Source organism: Bos mutus, chromosome 24, assembly GCF_027580195.1.
Source record: "Bos mutus isolate GX-2022 chromosome 24, NWIPB_WYAK_1.1, whole genome shotgun sequence".
Taxonomy (NCBI): domain Eukaryota; kingdom Metazoa; phylum Chordata; class Mammalia; order Artiodactyla; family Bovidae; genus Bos; species Bos mutus.
This window is the reverse complement of record NC_091640.1, coordinates 42333495-42358955: the sequence shown is the minus strand read 5'-3', so window position 1 is coordinate 42358955 and position 25461 is coordinate 42333495. Positions and strand designations below refer to the sequence as shown.

Sequence of the window (25461 nt, the reverse complement as noted above, 5' to 3'; positions counted from 1 at the left end):
ATTCTTACCTTATGTTGAATTGCATTTATTTCCTCAGGCCTGGGCCCAGTCCTCTGGGCTTGGTTCCTTCTTCAAAATAAACATAACAAATCACAGTGCTTCTGTTCAAGGATATAAGGCCCAATTCATTCATTCTGCATCTTCATGGATGAAGGTCTCAGATATGTCTGAAAACATGGGCAAAATTACTCACTATCATGTTTGGTGATAGCAACTAATTTTCAACAAGCCAAGGTTTCCTGTGACCTTACAGTGGATAAGTCCAGAAGATACCTAAAGACATCACGTGATGTCATCCAAAAGATACCTCAGCATTTGAAAATTCTAATATAACTTGGAAATATGCGTATGTTTTCCTGCAGTGACAGTGCAGTTCTTGTCGCATCAGAAATGCACATGCTGGGTCTCTTTTCTCTGATAAAATAGTCATCAAACTGATAAAGATTCCATTCTCAAACTTCTTGAGCTCTCTGAACATTTCAGCTCTCTAGACTGTCTCCGTGCTTAAGACACAATATGTCTTTGGAAGGGAAATACCAGGCAAGGACTATCCATATGGTTTGTGCTTTATGTCTTGTGGTCAGTACAGTTCTCCTCAAATTTCAGCAAGCAACTGGGGGGCTTCTTGTTGACCAGAAGCTTAACAGTGCTAAACCGTATGGATCTTGTCCTCCTGGCTCCTTCTGTCCTAGCCTATGAGTAGAAAGAGCCAGAGTGTGGTGGTGGTGTTTTTGTGATTGTGCTTTCTTTTTTTTCTTTTCTTTTTTTTTTTTTTTTATGTTATTTGCCCATTTCCTCCTCATGATAATGTGTGATATAAAGAAAAACTTTTCAAATGTCTTGCGGCCTGTGTTATGGCCTGTGTCTGCACAGTATAAAGTGAAGCAGAAGGTGGTGACACGTGACTCCTGGTCCCTAATCATCCCTATTGGCTCTGCCATAGCAATTTGTACCCATTCAGGCAACGCTGAAGCTTCTGCTTCACTTTGAGCTTGTCTGAGGTCCTAAAGTGCTGAACTGTGACATGATGATAGTTTTCAGTCCTCTGGGCCATCTTGGTAACAAAACTAGTTGCTCCAGGCCTGATCTGGTGTATCCGTGTACAATTTCCTGTGAAGAAGGAAGAAAATGCCAGATGAACCCAGCAGCAGCCAGGTCCCCTCCATGGCCTGGACGAGGCCTGGTGCTCTGCAGACCATGTAGCTCATCCCAGAGTGAGGTCTCCTCATCTCCTGTTTCCTCATCCCCACTGATGCCTTTGAGGGACAGGTTATGTGTCTTTGGGGGGCATTTCATAAATACACCCCAAACTGTCTCATATTTCTTCCAAGAAATAAGTACATATTTTGTTTTACTTAGTGGTCAGGAGTGGAGATTACTATTTGTTTGAAACGGATAGTGAAGAGGAAGAAGAGGAAGAATTAAAAAAGGAAGACGAAGAGCCCCCCCGGAGGTCAGCTTTCCAGGTAACTATGGGGATAAGGACATCACAGCCTTGGTTGGTTGAAGAGATTTTCTTTCTGACAGACCTTGACCACAGGCCTCAACTTCCTCTGCTGTATTCATGCGTGGTGGCTCCCAGAGGTTCTAGTTCACATCTGAAGTCGCGTGGTTCTCACTGTCCTGTCCTGCCGCTTGCTGTCAGCATTGCAATTGTTACTGCCAGAATTCCTGCAAGGACACTGGTCCAGCCAGCTGTTCATTTGCATAAAAAAATTTCTGGTGTTCTAAACAAAATTAAGGCTGCCCTGGGTGTACTTCGTTTCAAGCTTTGGATCACTTGAGTGGACTTCCAGTTCCATAGGAGAAATAGCCGACCATGAAAATAAAATCCTCGCTTTGTTTTGAAAACAGTCATTTTTGAATTTTGAAAATCAGTTCCCTTGGTACTTCTAAAGATTTTAGACTGTATTAAAATCATAAAAACCTCCAGCCCAGTTTTGATGTTCTCAACTTAACTGCCTCTCTTTTTCAGAACCTGCCGTATCGTTCTTGGTGACATGAGTCACCAGCCTAGTAGCGTGTGTCCAGCAATTGTATCATCAGTGTTTGTTAAAGATGTGGGCTTGTCAGTAGAGTTGGATATGGGATGAAAACTCGGTAGATTTCCATTACAAGGGAGCAGACACAGGGCTGTTCTTTCCCCACTGTTAGACTACAAGGCACACAGATGGACACCTGGCCAGTCTCATGATGTCTCCATGAGGCCAGTGTCTGCTTGCTGGCCGGGTCTTCCCAAGCCGGCAGCTTACCTCCACCCTGTCTCCCTAGTGAAAGTGAAGAACTGAGTTGTTCGCGGGGACACTTGGCTCTGATGATGCTCTGTCACTTGCCCCATTGCTGCCCGCGTGTGTTTCTTGATGACAGCGTGTGCATGTGTGCAGCTGGCTTGCTCAACACTAATGACTTGTTTATTTTTATTCCAACGAGTTTCCTTCTAATCCTCACTCATCAGGCAGCAGAGGAGAGAGCGGGTCGTCTTCACCATTTTTACAGATTACATGAATGATAAATCATTTTCTTTATTCCTATCCTACAAGCAGGGCACATTTTATTACACATTCAGAGATGAGCACGTTTTAACCCAGTCGGTATAATTGTAGAGCCAAACTCATACTGATGTCTTTTATTAAGTGATCGGTTTTTGGGGTTTTTTTCTACTAATTACTCTTGCTTTGTCCTTCTTTGTAGAGAGCTATTGGGAAGTTTGCATCAGCCATTTTAGCCTTGCCAAAGTCTATCATTAAACTTCCCAAAACTATTCTTCAGTATTTAATCAGAGCTGCAAAGGTATTTGACATTTTACTGATGTGTGGTGTGTGGCCCTCCGCTCCGTAGACCTTTAGATGGGCAGACCCCTGCTGCCCCACATCTGCGTTTTCCCTGTTCTATACATTTTACAATGAAGGAATGAGAAGAATTTAAAATATTGGGCAAATTTTTCCAAAAATCGTCCTGAGAAGCCAAATTCCTTATTATGGTGATTCTTGTTTTTCAGTCAGCATCAGAGCTGATTAAAAAATAGAAAGAGAAAATGCAGATACAAATCTTCTTGTAGTTCTGCCTAAGTCACGTCTCATGTTAAAAGGGTCACCTATGGTTGCATGCATCAGATATGATGTGTCAAAACATGACCATTTCTCAGAAAGCTGGTAAAATTACAAACAGAAAAAAACGACTCGTTTTGCTCCGTCTCCTTTCAGGCTCCCAGTTAAGCCTGCATCTTCCTAAATTGGACTCTTCTGGCATCTTCTGCCCAAGTTCAGTGTCTCTCTTCACTGGCCTGAGCTGCTGTGGATGGTCCACCCAGCCTCCACAGTCCACATCGTCAGAGACACTGCTGAATGAACTGCTCCAGTTATTTGTTAATTCACCCAACACACAACAGAAAGTATCTAGCTACCTCTGCTGTGGTCATTTCATAATTGGAAATCATAAATAGTGACTCACTACTCTTGTGCTTTATAGAAAGCCGCTTCTCCTGCCTTAAACTGGAGCATACATTTACACTAGCAAAATGCTCCACAAGGGTGTGGCTAGCAAGGGAGACCAAGGCTTCTCCCCTTTTACCTGGGGGTCTTATTTAAACGCAGGTTATTTAAATTATATCAGGTCCAGAGGGACCTGAAATTCTAGATTTTTCTCAAGCTCTCAGTTGAACCTAAAAGCTGCTTTGCCTTGCATAGCACAGTCTAGACCCCTGGGTTTCTTCCCTTTTTAAAACGCTAGGTTTCTGAGTTCTAGTTTAATATTCTCTGTTGCTGCTTCCTTGGATTTCTTTTCTTTTCCCCTTTTATGACTGCCTATGTATCTTTCCATTCACGTTTAAGAATTTATGTGAAAGATTACAATGTGATTATCCCCCGTCTTAGTTTAAAAAATTATCTTCTTACCAACAACATAAAGTTCTGGATCACAACTGGATTAAAAAACATTTTAGAAAACTTAACCAACTTCGGTTACAGATCTCCACTTCAATAAAGTCCTCTCCTATTTCAAAAAGTAAATGCTTTTTGCGTAAGAAGTTTTCAGTAAAAGGAATCCCATTTCCCTGATATTTAAGATGAAATCACTGAGGGTGAGCTCTGAGATGAAGTTGGGTACAGGCTAGTGGCAGCAGCAGATGGAGAAGTCGATGTCATTTATACACATTTTCGTGTGTTTTTCTACCCAAGATTAGTTCTTCATGTGTCTGTTCTCCAGAGATACCCATGACACTGGGTGGTAGTTACCACTGAGACTTCAGAATTGAGACATTTCAGAAAGAAGCTTAATTCAGTGTCTTAACTCAGTAAGAATTGGGATGCTTCTCTTCCTCCTTCATCATCCAACTTTTCCCAGAAATAGTTAGTCTGATCCTCAGTCCAGTGTTCCTGGAGCTGTAAAATATTTGTACTTCCAAACATGGACATGAAGGTCATTTTCCTACAAATGAGGACTTGTCCTAAGATCCTCCCCTTCCCTCCTTTCTTCAAACACTCATCTCAGCGAGGAAACACCAGCAGGATCAGTCATTGAAGGACCACATGTAGAACCAGGAACAACATTTTAATGAGGCATCATCGGTGTGGCCAGAGCCCTTTCTACAAGATACCTTCATTTCTGTCCTAAACCCTCCCCTGCTCTCTCCTCCCCTCTCGTCTCCCAGGAGTTTCATTTTTCTTCAGAGCAAAAGATTGTACACGTAGTACACTCACAAATCCTGAATCACTTTCTTATTTTCCACTTTGGCATTTTTGCATTATCCAAAAGCAATATTGTAATAACACTATTTTAAGGAAATGTCACAGTATGTATTTCTTAAGCCTGAAAATTTCTTTCATTTAGCAGTTCAGATTCTTTTAAAGAATCAATATTTTGCTGAAGTGAGTTTGCCTATTAACGACCTAAACTTCAGAGATATTCTTAATAGAATCTCCAGTTAACATGCTCAATAAACATCAACCATAAATTCCTTTTTCTGGTGCTTATGCTTCAAATTGCAATTCGCTTTTCCTTTTCAAAATATGTTTCTGGCATAAACTAGGATAACTTTTTTGACTCCTGGGTTTATTATTCAGAAACTATACAGATCTTGTATGTGTGTGAATTGCCCGTAAGATTCAGATTTCTACCTGTGAGGAAATGCTCTGACCTAGTAACCCACCACCTTTACATTTCCGCGGATGGAAAAGTTGAACTCCTCTTTACTTCTACGATGCCAGTGGTTTGTTTACACTGTGTTTTTCAAGGATTTCAGAAATCTGAAAGTAATATAGAATAAAATGAAAGTGTTGGGGTTTACAAGTGCCCCTCCTCCTTTATCTTCATGATAGAAACCCAGCTTCCCTGAGACCAGCTGTGTTCGTGGGTGCACGTTGAGCATGCTGCCCGGCTTCATGGTTGTGGGTGGCTGACTTTGCGTTTCAGGGTTTTCTTTGTGTTCCTTCTGCATGACTTGGGACGCTGTTGGTGGGCGGGACATTCAAAATTGCTCTGTTGTGGTTACTGGTTGTCATGTATTAATGCAACTGTTTTCAGCTCTTGAATGAAAATGACAGAAGGCGACCTAAAGCTCCCCTGTTCTCCTTCCACCCATTCTGGAATAACCTCTTAACCTTCACAGCACAGTATCTTTCCTCTCCAAATACTGATCAATCTACAAAGCTCTTTCTCAAGTTGTTGGTAATAGTTGTTACTCACAAGAGAGAGTATCAAACATGCAAAAGTAATTTCCCAAAGTAAATGAACAAAAGATGTTTCGGTCTTGACTCAAACTTTATATGTGTCGGGAGAAAATGAATGACACTTAGCCAGCCTTCTAGCTTATGCCTAGTATGTGTCACACAAGGGAATCAGGAGCTAAGTGTCAGAGATATAGTAGGATGGGAGAATGGGGGAGAAGTGGGCATTCGTGGTTCTAGAGAACCTCATGATTGTCTGATACTGAACAAAATACATGCCTATAACATCTATTTTCACATTTTATTTCATGGCCAGTGAGCACTGGTCAGCTCAGTATATTGAGAGGTGTAAGAAAGAGAGGTTTAATTCATGTTGAGAGAAAATATATATATATTTCTGAAAGTCAGGAAGCTTGGTGTTGGTCCCTTTTTCTTTAATTCAATTCATTAAAAGTTCAGAAAATAATGAAACTTTCTCCCTTCAGTTTGTTTATCAAGCCTGGATTACTGACCCTAAAACAGCACTCCGACAGAGGCGCAAAGAGAAAAAAAGATCTGCAAGAGAAGAACAGAAAAGAAGGAGAAAAGAATCCGGGGAGGGTGAGTGATGGAGAGGGCTTGCAGCTGACAGGCATCGGACCAGGGACAAGCTTGGGAGGAATGAAATTTTTAATGTCTAAAGAACACAAAGGCTTTTACTTGCCCTTAATTTCTCAGGTCTTGGAATAAATTAAAACATGAATTTATGTTGAGGTACATCTAATAAAATGCGAAGAGAGATAGAAGCAAAATAACCCCAAAGAAAGTAGAAGCAAAATAATAATTTTTAGGTGGCTATTAAGTCATCAAAAAGACATAGAAGACGACCTGATCATTAAGTGAAAAGCTGTTCTTGGAAAATAAGAAAGATGAACCTTTAGAAATTTGATCAAGAAAAAAAAGGGAAAGAACACTTAAAGAGCAGTCAAGGGCCAAAAATGGAACATATGTACCACTGCTGTATTCAACACTATCAATTCATTCAAAAACATATGATAGCAACATGTTTCTAAGGGGAGGAAATGACAACAAACACACCAAAACAAAGTTAAAAAGCAAGTGGGGAGCTCAGGGAAAGTGTTTTCATTATGTATCAGACTAAAGATCAGTGTTCTGGCTATATTAAGAACTTCTGAGAGTCAGCAAAAGAAAAATTTAGCCCAGTGAATGAATGGGTATGAAAAGTAATTCAAGATCAGAAAATAGAAACAGCCAAAAGGAACTCAGTTTCACTAAGTAGCTCAATATGAGAAATGCAAACTAAATATTTTGACATTCTGTTTTTTTAATCGATTGGATTAGCAAGAATGTAAACATAGCTCTGGAGCTAGAGGAGGCGTCTGTGCTCTTCTGTTTGGAGCTAGAGGAGGCGTCCGTGTCTGTGGTATTGTAAACAGCACCTCCACTTTGGAGAGCAGATGTCAATCGGAAAATTTAAGTGTGTGTCTCCTACTGGGGATCCCTCCCACCTCCAGGTGTGTGGCTTCACATGAGTCAATATTTGCACATAAGCACAAATACACATGGGCTTCCCTGGCAGCTCAGCTGGTAAAGAATCCATTTGCAATGTGGGAGACCTGGGTTTGATCCCTGGGTTGGGAAGATCCCCTGGAGAAGGGAATGGCTACCCTCTCCAGTATTCTTGCCTGCAGAATTCCATGGACAGAGGACCCTAGTGGGCTACAGTCCATGGGGACACGACTGAGCGACTTTCACTTTTTTCACATTCACAAGCACATGTGTCTAACAATATTCATCAAACATTATCACTAACGAAAATTTGGAATATCCTAAATGTCCACGTAAAGAAGAACCAAATAAATTATGTGACCAGTATATTACGGCATACTATTTAGGAGGTTAAAAAGCAAAATGAATTACTTTGAACTGCCATGGAGAACAATTCCTGACATACTGTTAAGTGAAAAGCATGCTGGCATGCACATTATGAAACCACTTACGAAACGAAACCGAAGTGCCTCCAGACAATGTTTTGCGTTTTTAATGGATGCATGTAATCGTGTATAAATGCACAAGGAAAAGACTGGGAAGAAAACTTAGCCAGTTAATTGCTGTGGTGACTTCTGGCAGAAGAGGTGGGGAGGCTGAGAGTAAGGGGTAGGATTAAAGAAACCTTCAGGCTTGTTATATTTTAATTCTTTACAAAGGAAATGTGTATATTGATTCTTTGTGAAATTAAAAATGTATTCAAACAAGAAAAGAAAAGGAAAACATAGCTTCTAATGGAGCTCTAATGGCAAAGCTGTTCTCTTTTTTGACCGTTCTGCTCCCTGCTGCCTCCTGTAGCTTTCATTTTATGTTACTTGATTGGTTTAAAAAGGCAAAATTAAGACACTGAGGATGTAGCAAGTCAAGCAGTAAGGAAGCGGATGCAGTATAGCCTGGAAAGCTACCCTAAGGCACCAAATCTTTGCAGGGGTTGTGTTCTCTTCAACCCCTTTCCTGGGTATACATACCTGTGGGCAGGTACTGTTTCCTTTGATTCAAAAGTGAGTCCATGCTGCACAGGCTCTCCTGTATGTTCATTAGCAATATATCATGAACACTTCTCCAATTAAGTATTTATAAAACTATATCGTCCTTTTTTAATAGCTGCAAAATATTCTGTAATATGGATATGCATAATTTATCCAACTCCTCCATCGCTAATGGATATAAGATTTGCTTCCAAATTTTTGCCACAATAAATAACACTATCAAGGATTTCCTCACACAAAAATTCATATGTAGTCATGTGTGTGTGTGTTTAAATGCATGGCAAAAGCAGGAAGAACACACACTTTCCCCAAAATAGATGATCAGAAGTGGAATTTCTGGGTTAAAGTGGGTGCTTTTTTTTTTTACTTTAATAAATATTTTCCCAAGAGATTTTAGAAATTTAAACTCCTCTGTCTGAGGTGTAGGTCTATTTCCCTGGAGCTTTGTCCTATGGGCTGTTACTACTCTTTTTATCGTGTGTCTTTTCAAGGATGACAAACAGCTTTTGTTTTCATTTGAATTTTCCTAACCAATAAAGTTGAATATTTTTTATTTCATATTTTCTTGGTTTTTGGGGGGGGCAGGGGTGGCTTCCTTGGTGGCTCAGATGGTAAAGAATCTGCCTGCAATGCAGGAGACCTGAGTTCAATCCCTGGGTCGGGAGGATCCCCTGGAGAAGGAAATGGCGACCCACTCCAGTATTCTTGCCTGGAGAATTCCATGGACTAATGAAACTAATAAGGTTGAACATTTTATTTCAAATTTTCTTGGTAAATATTAAAATGAAAAAAAATTGAATACAAAAGTAAATAAATTTTACTTTCAAATCCAAGATTTAAACATTTTTATCACATTTCATAATATTCTATTGGATTGTCTTTATTAATCTAGGAGATACTTACATTAGGAATATTATCCTTTTGTAGTGTTACAAGTATCTTTTTTCCCAACCCAGTGCTTATCTTTTAGTTCATGGTGTACGTTTTCTAAGTAATGTTTAATTTTTTTCTGATGTCAAGTAGGTCTCTCAAGTAGGTTTCTTTTTGGAATTTCTGTATTTTCATCTTGCTTAAGAAAGTCTCCCCCCCAGGTGTTATGCATATGTTTTCTTGTATTTTCCTCTTAATTTTATTTACCTTTTGAATTTTTATTATTCTTTGAAGCAGAGATCTATTATGCTAAGCCTGTTTGGTAAATGAATCTTTCTTTTTCTATTAATTTAAATGCTCCTTTTGACAGTGTTAATCTCCCATTTAGTCTTAGGTATGTTTCTGGGTTCTGTATTTTGATCCTCAAGGTGTTCAAAATTACAACCTCATAGTTTTTAACAGCAGGCAGCACACTTTTTCTATAAAGGGCTGAATAGTAAATATGATAAGCTTTGCACTGTAGATTCCTGCTGCAACTCACCCTGCCTTCTTGAGCAGATTTGGATGGTATGTCCCCAAGTGGGCATGGCTATGTTCCACCAAAATTTGAATTTTATATAATTTTAATATGCATAAAATATTCTTCTTCTTCAGACTTTTTTTCAACTATTGAAAATACAAAAACCACTCTCAACTCACAGGCCATTAAACAACAGGAAGCAGGAAAGATTTGACCAAACAATTTGGTTTACCATCCCCAACTCCACAATACTCATTCTGAAGTCAAGTGAGGAGAATCTGAAAGCTCAGAATTCTGACAACTCTTCTCTGGGAGCTCTTCAAATAGGCGGAACGTCCCAGATTTCATTATAAAATTCCTCTCAGTCCAGAAGTGTAGCATCAGTGTTAATTTACCCTGAAAGGATGTAACTCATGTTTCTTGGACACTCTTGGCAGGTCCTGTGGAGTGGGAAGACCGGGAGGATGAGCCAGTCAAAAAGAAGTCTGATGGACCAGGTAACAAAGTGAAGATGCCCATCAGCAGGGGAGGTGGGGGCGGGGGCTGGGAGTGGGACTATGTTTCTTTCCCAGATGGTGCGTGAGGAAGGCTGCCTGGAAACAGTGAATTAAATCCTGTTTCTGGACTGTGACTCAATAATCAGCATCCCTTGAAATCGCATCTCTCGTGAAATTGCATCTCTAGTGAAATTGCAAAGGGACTCTGAAAATGAGACCTACCTTTGCATTGTGGGATGAGATGTCGGATTAGAGTCCATGTGTAAAGTCCTTTACCCAAATGCCTATGAAAGGGAGTTGGGAACAAATTATAAATGTCCCAGGGAAACCATCAGCATGGAGGCCCCCCAAAATATTGGCATTTAGATGTCATGGAAAAGGAGTGAAGTGAGAGGTAGTTTCAGTCCCTGGGTGGGGAAGATCCCCTGGAGGAGGAAATGGCAACCCACTCCAGTATTCTTGCCTGGACAATCCCATGGACAGAAGCACCTGCAGGCTACAGTCCACGGGGTTGCACAGAGTCGTACACAACTGAAGCGACTGAGCACGCATGAGTGGTAAGTACACTGGGAAATGAGCAGCCTCCAGGGCTTGGGCTGACTTCTCCTTTTAGCGAAGAAACCTGAATCCCAGCGCATCTGCTCAGGACTCCACACTGTCAGGGACAGAGCTCACATCTTCTGAGCCCCAGCCCAGGCCCAGTGGCATGTGGGCTTCACCAAGCCTGAGACTGGGGGGAACATTTCTGCATCAGAAAAAAAAAAAGAGGAGAAACAAAACCCTCTGAATGTAGTGAACCCACATGCCTCTCTGGCTCCACAGACACGTGGCTTCCTCTGCCTCAGGGCTGGCAGTCCTGGGTGCACCACTTACCCACAGGCAAGGTGTTCAGGCTCTTTTGTGCTGGACACAAATACATCCATGGATGCCATCTGTTGACACAAAACTTCCCAAAGGCTCTCCAAGCCCTCAGAGGCACGGTCCTTGAAGCGGGCCTCCACGTCCAGACGATCGTCTTGCTGTCTGTGGGGCAACACCCTGTTATTCCTGCAAACCTTTTCCTGGTAACAGTGCCCCTGCTTCGAGTACCTTGTCTCCTTTGCCATAAGCTTTACACACATTAGCTTGTTCAACTCCCTCAAAGCCCTCTTCCCCACTTAACACAGAAAAAAACCAAGGCAGAGAAAAACTAGCCAAGTTTCCCAAATCTACATGACCACTCGGGGGTAGAGATGAGCGTCGGAGGTGAGCTGGTCACACGCAGCTCCCCAGGCGGGTCCCAGACACAGCCAAGAGGAGGGAGGTGGCCCAGGGTCAGTGGGCATCTCAGGGCTCCTATGGTTTGGAGAGGACTGACCACACAGTCAGAATTTTATAGTAAGCATAGCTTGGTGTCATTAAATACATGTGAGGAAGATGATACAGGGCTTTGGATAGAGTCTTAGTGTGTAGACTGAATTCTGTACGAAATACCTTTGAAAGGTGTTCAACTACAGTTCAGCTGTAGTGGGAAACATCAGAGTCTTACTGAACCAACAGAACAAGAAAAGCATTAAAGGAACCAATTACTTGGATAGATTCAGACTGTTTCTGGCCAGTAGCAAATACCCTTGAATGCAGGCTGTACTTCTAATTAGACCTGGTGTCTCTATATGGACCTGTTTCGACTGAAGCTTTGACCTGCCGGAGTCCAGCTCCAGCAGCCAGGGATTCAACTTGAAGGGGTGGGCGGTGTCTGCGAGAAACTGAGGCAGCTTCTCATTTTTCTTGGACTGCCTGTTTATTTCAAGCTTATGATTCTCTTTTATACTTTTATAAAAGCATTAGGTCAGAGGTTTGATATTTTCAGTTCCCACTGACCCAGATTTGTTGTCTCCATAAATCATTGTTGCCCCTCAAAAGGAGTTCCTGCCTCAGCAATTCGCTTATCTACTTCTTCTCATGTGTCCTTGTGAATACCCTGTAACTCATGCTAATGTCTGGGCTGCATACCACACTCCTCAGTTTATTTCTTATCTTTCTAAGTCCTGTTTGCCCCTAGTATCCTAAGCTCACTATTTCTTAGAAAGGGCTTCTAGCTAATAATATCTCTAAAGTCCCTAATTTCTATAAGCTATAGTAGAATATGCTAACATTACAGCAATCCTTATATCTTTAGCTTCTAACTATTTTAATTATTCCTAAGCCCTAAATTCAGCAAACTCCTTTGCTATAAACACTTTTCTCACAAATGGGCTTCAGATAGCAGTCCCTCCCATGGCCTCAAGCTGGGGCCTGTGTGCTCACCCTGGAACACTTTTTTGTAAAAGTCCTTAAACAAATGTCAGTGATTAACTTTATGAATTATTCTTTGAGCACAGCTGCAGAAGGCTTTATGCCTTCTTATGCTCCTCTCAAAAACAATAAGCACCTTAATATTCTCTTCAGTCAACTCAGCCGAGAAAAGGAAAAAACAAGTCAGAATCACAAAGCCTAACTCCTTCATTCCGGGTCCGTGCCTACGGAACAAAGGGTGAGGGTGTAGGGCCATGCCTCCATTTTGTCAGTAACGCCTAATGCGGCTCCCGACGTTGACCAAAGGTTAACAGTTCTATCTGAGTTTGGTTTGGGTGCTGCCAGTGCAGGTGTGGAAAACCCTGCCCACCACTTCCATGCCTGTGCACACCAGTGCCTCCCGTCCCCACCACGGCCCTGTCTCTCCATGTCAGGGTCAAGGACAAAACCAGGCAGGGCTGCCTTTGATAAAACACCACTGCTCCACACACAGCACCATGACTGAGGGTGCAATGTCCCTTTAAATCAAGTTCTCTTCTTCCTCCTAGACAACATCATCAAGAGGATCTTTAATATTTTGAAGTTCACCTGGGTCCTGTTTCTGGCAACCGTGGACAGTTTCACAACGTGGCTCAACTCCATCTCCAGGGAGCACCTCGACATCTCCACTGTCCTGAGGATCGAGCGCTGCATGCTGACCAGAGAGATCAAGAAGGTAGCCCTGCTCGAGACCCTGCTTCGCTTCTGCCCGAGTCACAAAAGTTCTAAAAGCCAGGGTCCAGACCTCCACAGAGGCTCAGACAAAATCCTTCCTCTCCAGTCTTTGCATAACCCCTCTGCTTTTTTGGTATATTTCAGTATTTTCCACACTCAGAATGATAATATACAGACCACACACACACACACACACTCAGAGTCCTAGGATCTTGGCCAGCATGTTCACTCTGTTACCTCTCGTCACCACGGTTCCCAGCTGCACTGATTCTGTTGTATCTCATAAAGGATCATGCGCTTTAGTCTGGGAAGTTTGGCCTGAAACTTCTCATAGGGAAAATTAGGAATATACACATTTGGGGGCTCAGAAGGTAAAGAACCTGCCTGCAACTCAGGAGACCCAGGTTCAATCCCTGGGTCCGGAAGATCCCCGGAGAAGGGAATGGCAACCCACTCCAATATTCTTGCCTGGGAAATCCCATGGACCGAAGAGCCTGACGGGCTACAGTCCATGGGCTGGTAAAGAGTCAGACATGACTGAGTGACTAAGACAAAACATAGGCATAGATGGTTTCTAGGTTACATTTGAAAAAAAAGTTCACGGCTGGAAAGGTTACTCTCACTTAGCAAAATTATCAACATATGAAAAGGGATTCCTTTTTAATTTTTTAATTTTATTTTTTGAGATGTGGGTGGCATATACCATTTTATTCATTTCAGGCTTACAGTATAATAACTTGGTATTTATGTATATTGTAAAATGATAACCACAGTAGATCTAGTTAACTTCTATCACTGCACCTGTTATAAATTTTATTGTGAAGAAGACTTTGAAGATCTATTCTCTTAATAACTTTTCAATACGCAATACAGTATCGTTAACTCTAGTCACCATTGCATCCCCATGGTTTATTTATTTCATAACTGCAAGTTGTACATTTGACCATCTTCAGCCTTAAACTAGGAGGGGTTCCCTGTTCAGCATGACCCAGTAGCATCTGGCACCATTAATTCAGTGAGTTGACGTCAATCCTCAGCTTGACTAACTTGGCTTTTCATCCTGCTCAAGGTGTGTGTGATGGCGGAGGGCTGTCCGTACTGAGAAGCGCTGACGTCTGCACAGGGCTGTGACAGTGTCTCCCTCTCCACAGGGCAACGTCCCAACCCGGGAGAGCATCCACATGTACTACCAGAACCACATCATGAACCTGTCCAGGGAGTCGGGACTGGACACCATCGACGAGCACGCTGGCACTGCTGCAGGTGCCCAGACCGCCCACAGGATGGACAGCTTGGATTCCCACGACAGCATCTCCAGGTAGGGCACGTGCTCCACAGTGGTGCTGCTTTCCACAGGGATGACAGAGGTGAGAGGTGATGGGAGAGGTGCAAGCTAATCAGAACCTTGGGAGTGCCCAGCTGCTCTGGGCTGTCTCCGTGGGCATGGCCCAGCAGAGCATCGCTGCCCCTGGTCCAAGCAGAGAGAAGCAGATATCAGTCATAAATTATTAGAAAGACCCATGTGACCCACGGGCCCAGGACTGGGATTTCCAAGCTGGAGTTAAGTCAGATGAGCCTCCTGACACAAAATGAGTAACTGTATCGAGAACTTCATCTTCAATGCCTTTAAAACGCTGTTCCACAAAGTATCTTCTGTTCTAGAGTCTTCTGCCACCTGTTGCTCTCCATCTTCTTTCAGAAATTTTACTGTATGATTAGGAATCGTAAAAATTTGAGAAGTGGTTCTGTGGGCCCCACCTTCCGAGTTGTGTGGTCACACCCCTGCTTCACACGGGCCCCTACACTGACCCTTCCCTGGGGCTGCACTGTGTGGGGGTTTCCTCACTTCTTCCTTAACAGACCCTTTGAGATGTACTGTTATCATCCCCATTTGACAGGGATGTGAACTTCTTATGACAGTGTGTGAGGCTGCAGACTAGTTCCCAAAGGGGAAAATCACACATAATTACACATTTTTCCCCATAGAACTTCAGGCGTTTCACAGGCTTCCTGAATTTTACGCATGAGCCTGGCTTAAGAATAGTGGCTCCAGAACCAAATTCTCAACCCAGTGAATCAAACAGAAAATTAGAACGTGAACTGAAAATCAGTTGTTCATAAAATAAACATACATGATTCCTGGATTAGTAACTTTCAGCTGTGTAACAACTGATAATATGGTTAGTTAAGAAAGTGAGTAAATATTGTAAACCACAACTTTAGGAGGGATAAGAGGAAAAAGAAAACAAAGACTGGCTAAAACAAAATCAGGTAACTGCCTTTAAATCTGATCCAAGGTGACAAATCTGCCCCCATAGTCAAAACCTGTGAGGTGGGAGATATTAAAATTCATTGATTGCCTTTTAACAAAGACTGTCAAAATACTCCAACATTTTTAAATGGTCAATCCATCAACAAACTTACTAATAGAAAACCAACACCTTTAAAATTATTTTTAATGTCCTTTTACTCATTATTTGTAATGTGAAGAAAAGGGAGACACAATATTGGTCATTTATGCCCTTAGTAAGGGAGTGAACATATTTTCCTTCTTCTTAAAGGCCAAGGAAAACTTCCATTTTTTTGTTGTTGTTGTTTAGGAAACTTTCAAATCTCCAAACAATTGTGTGTCTGCAACAGAGTCCATAGGAAGCCACGCTGATTTCTGACGAAGCAGTGGTCTTTTCTGGGAGGGACCCCGGTGTGGGCATTTGCCGTCAGCACACCTATGCCCTGGGGCAGGTAGCATCACCCCCGTCAGGGGTGCGGGGACCCACACGCTCTATGTGGCCCAGCCCCTTAAGGACCCAACCTGCAAGGAGTTGTCCCACCTGCCCCATCTCACCCACTTTTCCCTTCAGCAGACAGTAGAGTAGGAACCTAACAAATGTGCTTATGTTCCGTTTGACTTACTGGAACAGTCACGATTTCTTTCAAATCCAGATGTATGAAATCAGATATCCTCTACTTTCCCAGAAAATAAAGTTCCTTCAGGAAACATTGGTGACATTCCAAGGAACATTCCTAGATACATGCAGAGTGTTTATTATTTGAAGTGTGTGCTGTGTGCCCCTGGGATGGCTCCAATGACCTGAGGACATCAGTTAGATTTGTCACTTGTTTTTGTAAAGCTCCTGCTCATCCCTTTCAGTTTTAAAACTGTCCTGGCTTGGACGACAAGCTAATCCACTGCAAATAACCCAGTAGTGTGGGGTCTGAGGGCAGGCTGCGTGGTGGCAGAAATCACCCAAGAATTAACAAGGTAAAGAGGACTTTGTGGTCAGAGCATTGATTCCACACAGAAAATCGGGCAGGTCAGGGTGCACAGCCTCTTTCTGCTGCAAACTCCCCAAAGGCTGGGGGATCCCCCTCTGAAAATATGAAACAGTACGGAAGCTCAAAGATCTAGTTCCCTTATCTCATAAATGATGAGACTGAGACCCAGAAGAGGGGGAAGGGATTTATCTAAACCCCAGCAGGTAATCAATGTCCACTATGTTTCTAGTTCATCTCACCATTATCTCCTCTTTTTATTCAGGATGAGTTGGCATCAAAAGGAGTTAGGGTTGTTCTTTAAAATCCTTATTAGAGACCGTTTGGTTGCTCGCCCTGTCCCTTCCCTCTCCCATTGCTGGGTCCTGTCTTGGCCATGTGGCTGTGACATGCAGTCAGGGTGTTCTCCCACAGAGCACTTGGGTGTGGGGGCTGCTATGGCTCTGAGAACCTGAAAGCCCTTTAACAGTTCCATGAGCGCCTCAAATTCCCCACCCCTAAAGGGAACCCCAGAGGTCACTCCCTCATATTGAATGGTTTCCATTTCTGCCCCCACAGTCACTGACTAAGGGCACTTACTGTGTGGCCGGCACACAATAGGTCCCCTGGTGCAATCACTAGAGGCTGATGTTCATCCAGTAAATCAGCTGTCTGTAACATGAAAGGTCAGCTGGGTCACTCACTCTCAGGCTGGAAGCCAGTGCCCCAGGAGCCTCCATGTCAACAGCTTCAGGGGGTGTTCTCCTCTGGGGTTCAACTCCACATGTGAACTGCAATCATGCCTCCATCTGAGCTGTTGGCTGCTACTGGGATCACCCAGTAGCAGCTCAGCCCTGAATCTGCCTCAGTTTCCTCCCTGAGTGTTGAGTGACAGGTGCTGAGGATTCAGCCAGTGGGATCTCACCCTGCTGACATCTGCCGAGACCTAGAATGTGATCACAGAGAAAATCACTCATTGGGCTCAATGAACAGTTAACAGACCAGATGCCCTGCCACTGCTGGACTTCCTGTGTTGTTGCCTTTTTACCATTTCTTTTCTTTTCTTTTCGATGTTGGTTTATATCCAGTTGCATATCAAACCAGCATCTCTTCTCCAAGCCATCCAGTTTGGCTCGACTGAATATCACTCAGAAAATGGGGTGGAAAATTCAGTTTGTTGCAGTCAGTCCTGAGCTTCCTTCTTTTCTTTTGGAAACCATGTTGTTTAAATGGCATTCTTATATAAATTTTACTTGAGCAGGTATTTCTGCTTAAGAACTGAACTCAGGATTGGGGAAGGGGGGCTCTGAATAAAATATATTTCCTGTCTTTGAAAAAAAAAAAACCTCAGCTGTACAATTGTAAAGATGAATTTTGCTCTGTGAGAGACAGGTCAGGACTTGTCATTATTCTAGTTCCCTGTCCCACCCAGAGAGCAACACTTCATCCTTTGTCAGCAGTCCTGTTCCCAGCCCAGTGCTATCCTGTCTCATCTTCCCTTCTCTGTCCCGGAGCCCCGCTGCGGTGGCCGCTGTCCGTGGTGCTGGAGTGGCATGTGGTCTGCTGCATGGCGGTATCTGGGTCTCTGACGTGTGTGACTCCTGTTTCCGGCGCTGTTTTAACACTGTGTCTCTGTAACTGTTTGCGCTGCTAGCTGCTACACGGAAGCAACCATGCTGTTCTCAAGGCAGTCCACCCTTGATGATTTAGATGGACCAGAAACTGTGCCTAAAACGAGTGAGCGCGCTCGGCCCGGGCTCCGTAAAATGCTCAGCATGGATGTGTCCTCCTCGTCCGCCGAGAGCACCAGCTTAGGCTCCAGGTGCTCACCCGTGCATGCTTTGTCTGTGACCGTGTCAGCCCCTTCCGTGTCATTGCACAGATGAGTTATTGTGACCTGTGTGTTTTCGTTCACTTTTGTCTTAAGAAGGTGCATGACTAATGAAAGCATAACCAGCATCCTTCCTGGGACACAACTGGTCGTTCCCAGGATAGTGTTCTATTCAACTAACCGCTCTTTGCTTTTTGTCTGTTAGGAGTTTCTTTAAAATCCTACTATAAACATTCTCCTCCATTTTGTAAGTATTTCACACTTTCTATTTCCAAAGGAGCAAGCATGTTTCCTCCTTGGTTGAGGGTGCCTGTAGGCAGTCCTCAGGGGGAAAAATGGGTCAGGAAGAGTAGGAAACTTTCTCAGAATTTTGTCCAAAGATCTACACAGTAGGAGTTAATCCCAAATCCTGTATGTAGTCACATTTGGTCAATACAGAATGAATCTGTCCACATGCTACAAGCCCAACTGACATGCAAGTTAGAATATATTCAACCATTGTTTTTAAAATAATATTATTATGCAGTAGAATGTATTACCTTGGGAGACCTTAACTTGTTTGGTTTGGGAAAGATTACTTTGGGCTTACGCTTTCTCATTAAACCTCACGATAAAAACTATAATCATGCATAGAAATGAAATCACTTGCTTAAAATCCAAAAGCTCTTCTTTGAAAAATCAACAGGAGCACAGAAGCACAAGCTGTATTGTGCTTATCCTGACACCAAACAACCACCCAAATAACCCACCCCGAATCTAAGGGCAGTGTCGGCAAGTCAGCCAATGTTAGGGCCTTGTCTCCAGCAGCTATGTACGTATGTACATTCAGAGCTTCAGGAGGCTGGCACCTGGTGTTTCAGGGAATGCCATGGTCATTGAAGATGTCCTCTGGTGGGCACATGCTATGCCATTCCAATCTGCTGATTCCTGAACGTACCAGGATTTACCTGAATCACTTTGGGGTCAGACCTTATCAAAAACCATAAAGAGCATTCTTGTGATAGGTTATGGTCCCTGTGGAAGTTAGAACCTGGTGTGGGGCTGGTTCCAGTGGTCTGAAAACTGTGAACTGGGTGACCAGTCAGTTTCACGGTCATGTCTAATCAAGGTAAGTCTTAGCCAAAAGCATTGTCTTGGCATTCTGAGAGCCTAATGTGTTGTAGGCACATGTAGGGCCAAAGTCCTGGGGCCCTGAACAACCCTGAATTAGGATCAAGAGCTCATGCAGTTCTGGCTCTTCAGTCTCAAGGCTCAGCCAGATGCATTCATTCATTCATGTGTGTGCACCAGTGTCCATGACAAGAGAAATGGGTACAGTCTGCACCTTTAAGCGTCTCAGCGATATGACCCCAGCTGGTCACACACACCATTTAGGGAGCAGCACCTTCTCAGCGCCTAACAGGTGATCATTGCACACCCCGTATACTCGGCATCTTCAGGTGACTTTTCCCCCTCTCTTCAAGGCCGGGTGTGTTGAGGTACACAGCACAGCAGGCAGACCTTGATCTCACGGCTATGGCTGCTGTACTTTTGTTTCCAGTGTTTTTTGCATGAACCTGTCAGGAAGAGTTAAGAAGGGGAGGAGAGATGCAAAAGGGAAGACAGGACACAGAAGTAGAGTAAAGACCAGGACAGAGGGGCTCCTGGAAAATGAAGCTGGAAGAGGAGCTGGCAGTGCAAAACCAGTGGGAGGAGAAAGCGGGAGGGCAGTCAGAGGGGAGGGTGGGTGCAGCCCCAGGAGAGACCCTGGGGCAGAAAGTGGTGGGCGGGGCTTCCACGTGCCAGGTGGTGGGGAGCCAGGAAAAGCACGATGGTGAGCGTCCAGTCAGGTGTCAGAGGCACCAGTGAGAAAAGGCACAGGATGGAAGTGCAGGGAGGAGCCAGCATAAACAATGAGGCAGGCTTTATCTTGCCAATGGTCCACCATTCCGGGCCTCCCCTTAAGGGTGTGGGGTCTGTTGAGAGTAGAGTGCATCTCTGTGGACCTGTGGACCCAGCCAGTTGAGACATCTGCTTTCCCTGAGTACCTTTCTTTACAATCTGTGCTCTGGGAGGTGCACTGTGCTCACTGTGTCTTGACTGGAAATAAACAGTGGGCCTGCTGCCTAGGACCATCGATGGGACTGAAAAGTTATGCACGAGAGGGTTTGGCGCCCCGGGACCTGCCACCCAGCACCCTTCCCCCGTCTCTGCACCCAGACATGATTATCCAGAAGGAGCAAAGCAGATGGAACGTGGGGAGTGAGGAGGCATCCCCGCCACGTGCCTGGGTGCGTGGCCACGGGTGCCGCAGGAGGCTGTAGGGGTTGCTGAGGCCAGGCGGCGCCCTCCGTGTCTCCTGACAGCGAGCCCACGCAGTGCACGATGCTGTACTCGCGCCAGGGGACCACGGAGACCATCGAGGAAGTGGAGGCTGAGCAGGACGAGGAGGCGCCCGAGGGGGCCCGGGAGGCCAAATCCCCACAGGATCCCATGGAGGACGGTGACGTGGAGGCCCCGCCATCCTACAGCAAGGCTGTCAGCTTTGAGCGCCTGTCCTTCGACTCCCGGGACGACTCAGCCGGCCAGACCCACATGGAAGTCAGCCCGGATGACAGCCGCTCGGATCGGCTGGAGGCCAGCATCCTGCCACCTCTGACCCACGAGCTGACAGCCAGCGAGCTGCTGCTGAACAAGTAAGAGCTGCGGCCACAGCAGTGGAGCTGGGAGTGACCCTTAGTGTCCACTGGGCTACTGGGTGCAGAGACCACATGGAAAAGGTCCCCCCAGACATTTAGAGCCACATGCGTGCTCACCTCTGTCTCTGTAACATGACAGGAGGTTGACAGCACAGGACGCCTGGGGACCCAGGCAGCAGGGAGGGGTGGGCAAGGTCTCGCCACGTGGAATCAGTGCCGGGGAGGAACTGAGGCCAGTGTTCTGGCAGGATGTTCCATGACGACGAGCTGGAGGAGTCAGAGAAGTTCTACGTGGGGCAGCCTCGCTTCCTGCTGCTCTTCTACGCACTGTACAACACGCTGGTGGCCCGCTCCGAGATGGTGTGCTACTTTGTCATCATCCTCAACCACATGGTCTCTGCCTCCATGATTACCCTCGTGCTGCCCATCCTCATCTTCCTCTGGGCCATGCTGTCCGTCCCCCGGCCCAGCAGGCGCTTCTGGATGATGGCCATCGTCTACACGGAGGTAGGCGTCCCTCCAGTGGACCTGCCTGACCCCTGCTTCATGTAAATAGTCAGTTAGAGAATCGTCTTAGGTCAGCATGTGATTATAACCAGCAGTTGTTGGTGCTGAGAACTATAGTTGTCTTTTCACATCTCACACCTCACACAACATAGAAGCTGATATCATTCCATAAAAAAGGAATAAGGAACAGCCTTTATGAGATTAAATAATTGGCCCAAAGTGGGCTTCCCTGATGGCTCATTCGGTCAACAATCTGCCTGCAATGCATGAGACCCAGGTTTGATCCCTGGCTTGGGAAGATTGCCTGGAGAAGGAAATGGCTACCCACTCCAGTATTCTTGCCTGGAGAATCTCATGGACAGAGGAGACTGGGGGGCCACAGTCCATGGGGTTGCAAAGAGTCAGACACAACTGAGTGACTAACACTTTCACTTTACCCAGCTGGTGAGTGGTGGGGGAGGCTTTTGAGGTCTGGTGTCTGCCCTGTGATTTTTTTTTTTTTTTTTTTTTGCCCTGTGATATTGACCAGCAAGACAGTAAGTACGAGGCAGACACAAGCACGGTGCCAGGGCCATGAATGATCAGTGAGTGGACATTGGATCATACAGTACAGTAAGCACTTGAAATACAGTTGGATGCAATTAACCCTGATGATGTAGACATTGGAGGAGTGTTTCAGTGTCAATCTCTACAAACATCTCCACGTTTATACCCTGGGCTGGCAAGGTTTTATTTCATTTGCTTTTATTTCTTTTTGAGGAGAACTTCCAGTGAGCAATAAAATGCTGAGAGGAAAGAGAGCAGAATAAAGTGAAAATTGTCTATAGTGCCTGTGCAGTTTTCTCCTAAAGATTACAAACTAAAGCCATACTTGCAGAATAAAGATCCTGCTGTTCACATTTGTCCTAATGACCTCATTTAATAGCTGAATATTCGTATAAGTATCTAACTGAATCAGCACAAACTAGCCCTTGCATGCATGCTAAGTCACTTCAGTCATGTCTAACTCTGCGACATTATAGACTGTAATCCTCCAGACTCCTCTGTCCATGGAATTCTCCAGGCAAGAATACTGAAATGTGTTGCCAATCTCTTCTCCAGGGGACCTTCCCAACCCAGGGATCAAACCCACATCTCTTATTTCTCCTGCATTGGCAAGTGGGTTCTTTATCACTGGTGCCACCTGGGAAGCCCAGAAACTAGCCCACTCCCTGACAATAGCAGAAGTCATTTGAGCCAAGTCAGGAATAACCTCCACGGCCCCGATGTGTCTGTAGTCACAGGCCCTGGAGGTGTGGTTCTGGCCTTGTCCTGAAGTCAGTATCTGTGGAAGGAGAATTCGTTATTCCACATGCTGTGTGCATTCCCAGCACCAGAACTGAGACTTTTCCCCATAAGTTTTGTATCACTGTTCCTCGTCTAGAACTATTCTTAAAGGGCATCATTTATTCTGATTTCTCACATCTGTGCAGGTGGCCATTGTGGTCAAATACTTCTTCCAATTTGGGTTCTTCCCCTGGAACAAGAATGTGGAACTGAACAAGGACAAGCCTTACCACCCACCCAACATCATCGGGGTGGAGAAGAAGGACGCCTACGTGCTCTACGACCTCATCCAGCTGCTGGCGCTATTCTTCCACCGCTCCATCCTAAAGGTACTGCCCGCCCACCAGCCCTGGGCTGTCCCCCAGCACCCAGCCCTGGGCTGCTGGGATCGCCCACCAGCCCTGGGCTGCCCCAGCCCACCAGCCCTGGGCTGTCCCCACCCAGCGCTGGGAGCACCCAGCGCTGGGATCCCGCACTGCCGCCCACCAGCCCTGGGCTGTCCCGAGCACCCAGCGCTGGGATCGCCCACTGCCCGCCCACCAGCCCGGGCTGTCCCCGCCCTGGGCTGTCCCAGCACCCGCCCGCCCACCAGCCCTGGGATGGGATCGCACTGCCGCCCACCAGCCCTGGGCACCAGCCCTGGGCTGTCCCCGAGCACCCAGCGCTGGGATCGCACTGCCCGCCCACCAGCCCTGGGCTGTCCCCAAGCACCCAGCGCTGGGATCGCACTGCCCGCCCACCAGCCCTGGGCTGTCCCCAAGCACCCAGCGCTGGGATCTGGGATCCAGCCCTGGGCTGTCCCGAACACCCAGCCCACCAGCCCTGGGCTGTCCCCAAGCACCCAGCGCTGGGCTGTGGGATCGCACTGCCCACCAGCCCTGGGCTGTCCCCAAACACCCAGCGCTGGGATCGCACTGCCCGCCCACCAGCCCTGGGCTGTCCCCAAGCACCCAGCGCTGGGATCGCACTGCCCGCCCACCAGCCCTGGGCTGTCCCGAACACCCAGCGCTGGGATCGCCCACCAGCCAGCCCTGGGCCCCGAGCCTGCCTGGGATCGCCCACCCAGCCCTGGGCTGTCCCCCCACCAGCCCTGGGCACCACCCAGCGCTGGGATGGGATGCCCGCCCACCAGCCTGGGCTGTCCCGAGCACCCAGCGCTGGGATCGCACTGCCCGCCCACCAGCCCTGGGCTGTCCCCAAACACCCAGCGCTGGGATCGCACTGCCCGCCCACCAGCCCTGGGCTGTCCCCGAGCACCCAGCACTGGGATCGCACTGCCCACCTACCAGCCCTGGGCTGTCCCCAAGCACCCGGCGCTGGGATTGCGAGGGGCTGGGGGCCACAGGCGAGGTCTGTCTGTGTGCGCTTGTTTTCTTTGTTAACAGTTTTGTTCATTTGTTTTCTCAACACTGTGTACTCAATAATGGAGTTTGTGGTCAACTGGGGGAAATTTCCCCCTATTTCTACTCTGGGATGCACGCATGCATTGTAAGTTGCTTTAGTCATGTCTGACTCTTCTGCGACCCTATGGCCTATAACCCTCCAGGCTTCTCTGTCCACGGGATTCTCCAGGCAAGAATACTGCAGTGGGTTGCCAGTCCCTCCTCCAGGGAATCTTTCTGACTCAAGGATCGAACCCACACCTCTTATGTCTCCTGTATTGGCAGGCAGGTTCTTTACCAATAGTGCCACCTGTGAAGCCCACCCTGGGATGAAGGCACCCTGATTATCTTGTGTTTGTGGGAATTGCCTGAAAGGTGTGTGGTTCTTACCACTGGATCCATCAAGTCTTGCCTGAGTTGAAGGCAGATCATTGGGGAGCTAGAATTTGGGGTCTCCTCTCCAGCCTGACCTTGGCCCACCCCCTTTTAGGAGCATTGCTTTTCTCATGGTTTTTGCTCTGAAACCACTGGTTTAGTGAGAGACTGCCCAATGCATAGGCCTTGGGATCCTAAGCTGTGCTCCCAGAGAGGCCGCTTCTGAGAAAGCCATACCTGCATTGCTCTGGGAAGACGGGTCTGCAGGGTAACTTTCTTGGGATCTGCACATCCTGTCATCCTGCTGAGCATCTGTGGGGTTCCTTGTCTCAAACACTGTGAAATATAAGCTGAACCTGTGATACGCTACTTAAGTCTACACATTAGAGATTGTCATACAGCATGCCTTGGATGTATTGATATGCCTATGGTCAGAATCTCACTTTCCTTCTCTTGTTTTAACTGTGTCTCCTTGTATTGATATAACATGTCTTACATTCATTTTATCAAGTAGTATCTTTGTTAGTTCCTTTTCAGAACAAGCTTGGACTAAGTTAAGGCACACACATGCCACGCCCAGCACAGCGGGTGAGAAAGACCTGAAACAGGGGTGAGCGCGTAATGGAACGACAGACATATATAATTTGGCAAGTGGGAGTCAAGGAGCCCTCTTGCTGTCCATGACAGAAGGACAAAATGGCTCCTTTCAGCCCACACTTTTATTGGCAAAAGTCACATGAGATCATCAGGGAATAGCTATACTGGGGAGTTTGATTAGCAAAGGCTCTGCTGTTGATCAGGAACATCTTGTTTTGTTTTCATGGGGATGGACACAGGGGTATGCAGTGAAGTGGAGCAGAGACCACGTCCGCCCCAAGAATGTCCATTCAGTATGCTTACCAGGACAATCACAAGGGCGCAGTTTGCCGCACCCTCAAGTCATGGGACAGGTTCTGGTCTCTGCTCCGCCAGGCTGCAACACACACATACATGCATACACACATACGTGTAAATGTGTGTTTGACCTCTATCCCA

At 45.9% G+C, this 25461-nt stretch overlaps 1 protein-coding gene across 1 annotated transcript in view; it reads left to right on the top strand.

The window, feature by feature from the left end:
* Positions 1-25461, top strand: part of PIEZO2 (piezo type mechanosensitive ion channel component 2) — a 255891-nt gene that overhangs the window by 212114 nt on the left and 18316 nt on the right. Inside the window, 9 exon segments of the mRNA XM_070361473.1 lie at positions 1360-1466; positions 6149-6263; positions 10028-10087; positions 12910-13076; positions 14227-14393; positions 17982-18149; positions 20504-20833; positions 21085-21343; positions 22816-22998. Of these exon segments, the coding sequence (XP_070217574.1) occupies positions 1360-1466; positions 6149-6263; positions 10028-10087; positions 12910-13076; positions 14227-14393; positions 17982-18149; positions 20504-20833; positions 21085-21343; positions 22816-22998 (1556 nt within the window).